The 2311-nt window shown below is 40.4% G+C and overlaps 1 protein-coding gene across 4 annotated transcripts in view; it reads left to right on the top strand.

The window, feature by feature from the left end:
* Positions 1-2311, top strand: part of LOC111865688 (succinate--CoA ligase [ADP/GDP-forming] subunit alpha, mitochondrial) — a 26713-nt gene that overhangs the window by 21010 nt on the left and 3392 nt on the right. For all 4 annotated transcript variants that reach the window (XM_033751932.1, XM_023853904.2, XM_033751933.1 and 1 more), the window contains 2 exons: positions 1314-1493; positions 1988-2122. In XM_033751932.1, the coding sequence (XP_033607823.1) occupies positions 1314-1493; positions 1988-2122 (315 nt within the window). The remainder of the gene's footprint in view (positions 1-1313; positions 1494-1987; positions 2123-2311) is intronic.

Here is a 2311-nt window from a genome sequence, read left to right on the forward strand (position 1 = left end):
TTAACAAGCTACCCAAATATTTAAAACATTTCACATTCTCCAGTTGTTTTTGGTCTATCTTTATTGTGACTGGGGTTGGTTGTCTCGAAATTTTCATTACTTTTGTTTTTTCCACATTCATTTCCATGCCATAGGGCCTTCCAATTTTGATTAGTCTATCAGTCATACCCTGTAGCACAGTTTCTTCCTTAGCCATTAACACAAGGTCATCTGCATATTTCACAGTTTGAATAATTTGCCCTCCTAATTTGAAGTCACCAAGCCCATCCAGAGCTTCCTTGGTAAGGCATTCGCTGTACAAGTTGAACAAAATTGGTGCTAAACTGCATCCTTGTCAAACTCCTCTTCCAATCTTCACACTTCTCGTCTCCCCTCTGTCCAGCCACACTCTAACTTTCAGATCCATGTACAATTTACTACTCAATCTTCTTTCCTGCCTATCGATACCGGTTTCCTTCAGGATCTGCATTAATTTGGTCCAATTTACACGGTCAAATGCCTTCTGCCAGTCTATAAAGCAAGCACACAGTTCTTCAACTATCTCCGAAGTTTGTTCTGCTATAATTCTCATCATCCCAATTGCATCCCTGGTTCCTCTTCTAAATTCAAACTGATCCTCTCCAAGAATATCCTTTTAAATCTGATGATATATCAAGCTGAAGAGTTGGAAGGGGGCATCCCTATTCTTCCAAATTTTTCTCAGTAACATACTGTAGAATACATTAGGCTAGAAAGTTATAAGTAACTCTCATATACTAATTCCACCATGAATATATAGATGTAATTTAAGGGAAATGAATAGTGTTAACCAAATCTGTTGTTGGCTTATAGAAGGCACTCTTTTACAGAAGTATAAAATTTAATGGAGTAAGCCTCCGAAATGTATTTATTGAGAACAATAGTAGTGTATCATACACACGAGGTAAAAGGGAAAGCTATCCCTGTAACAGGCCGTGGAGGCTTATACAGTTGTGAGATGTCGATACTCCCACATTTTCTAGACATTTAGGTCACTGTTTTCAGCCTTACACTCTGGCGGCCCTTTACCCCCAAGAAGGTCCATTGTACTCATTTCTGTTGGGGGTTGAGTCAATCCCAGTGCCATAGAGCGGCTGTGAGGATTAGGTCAATTGAAAAATTCAGTAACCTCATCAGGAATATAGCCCGTAGCATAGTATGTCAACCAACTATGTTGCCGTGTGCCCCCAAATACTTGCAAGTAATATCTGAAATATTTGTTTGAACTGTTAACTTTAATGGCAGCAGGACATCATTGTAAGGATAGAGCTGGATCTTCTTATGTATGCTTTCAGGTAGGACTAGGCCAGACAATGTGTTTTGGAATTGGTGGTGATCCTTTTAATGGAACTGATTTTATTGACTGCTTGGAAGTATTCCTCAATGATCCGGAAACCAAAGGTATAATCTTGCTTGGAGAGATTGGAGGAGTGGCTGAAGAGAAGGCTTCTGAATACTTGCTACAGCACAACACGGTTAGTGAACCTGCTCAATTTTGATTTGGTCCTCGAGTCATCATTCCATGCTTTAACTCTCTAGACTTGATATTTGAGGTTCTTGAGGAAATAGGTGTGAAGACTATTCCACCGCATAGTCTGGTGAAGTTCAACATATCAGAGAAATGTACTTCCTCCTCTGAAAATGATGGCACAATCCTACAAAATGTAAGTATATTTCTACCCGAGTACATGGTGTCACATCCCAGAAAAGAGCAGCATTTTTCAACTATACACTTGTCACTCCAATCTATGAAGTTACACTGTGGTCCAGTGTCCAGCCAAATATGGGGTTAAAAGAAAGAAAGTGGTCTGCCTGGTTTCTCATGTTCAAGTTGGATGTCAGGCTGAGGTTTTCCTATGTTAAATGGACAAATCCACTGTTCCCCAGATAACCTTTAAACTGATCCTTCACTGAGTGAGGATTACCCAAAGTAGCATAATTCAAATATTTTTATGTTTTTGCTTCTCAGGGAGACAAAGCCAAACCAGTAGTGTCATTCATTGCTGGATTGACTGCACCTCCAGGCCGAAGAATGGGTCATGCTGGAGCTATTGTTTCAGGTGGAAAAGGCGGTGCACAAGACAAGATTAATGCATTAGAAAAGGTTTGTTACTTATATACAAAAATACTAAATAATAAGTAAACAGATGAGGTAGCGGCCTCCGTAGTCTAGAGGTAACGTTCCCACCTCATGACTCGTAGTACGCGGGTTCAAATACCTGGCGGAGGTCGTCGAATTTTTAAGGGCGGAAAAATTCAGGGAACAAGTCCTCCGGGAGGGACTTTAAGCCGT

Source organism: Cryptotermes secundus, unplaced genomic scaffold (assembly GCF_002891405.2).
Source record: "Cryptotermes secundus unplaced genomic scaffold, Csec_1.0 scaffold19, whole genome shotgun sequence".
NCBI lineage: Eukaryota > Metazoa > Arthropoda > Insecta > Blattodea > Kalotermitidae > Cryptotermes > Cryptotermes secundus.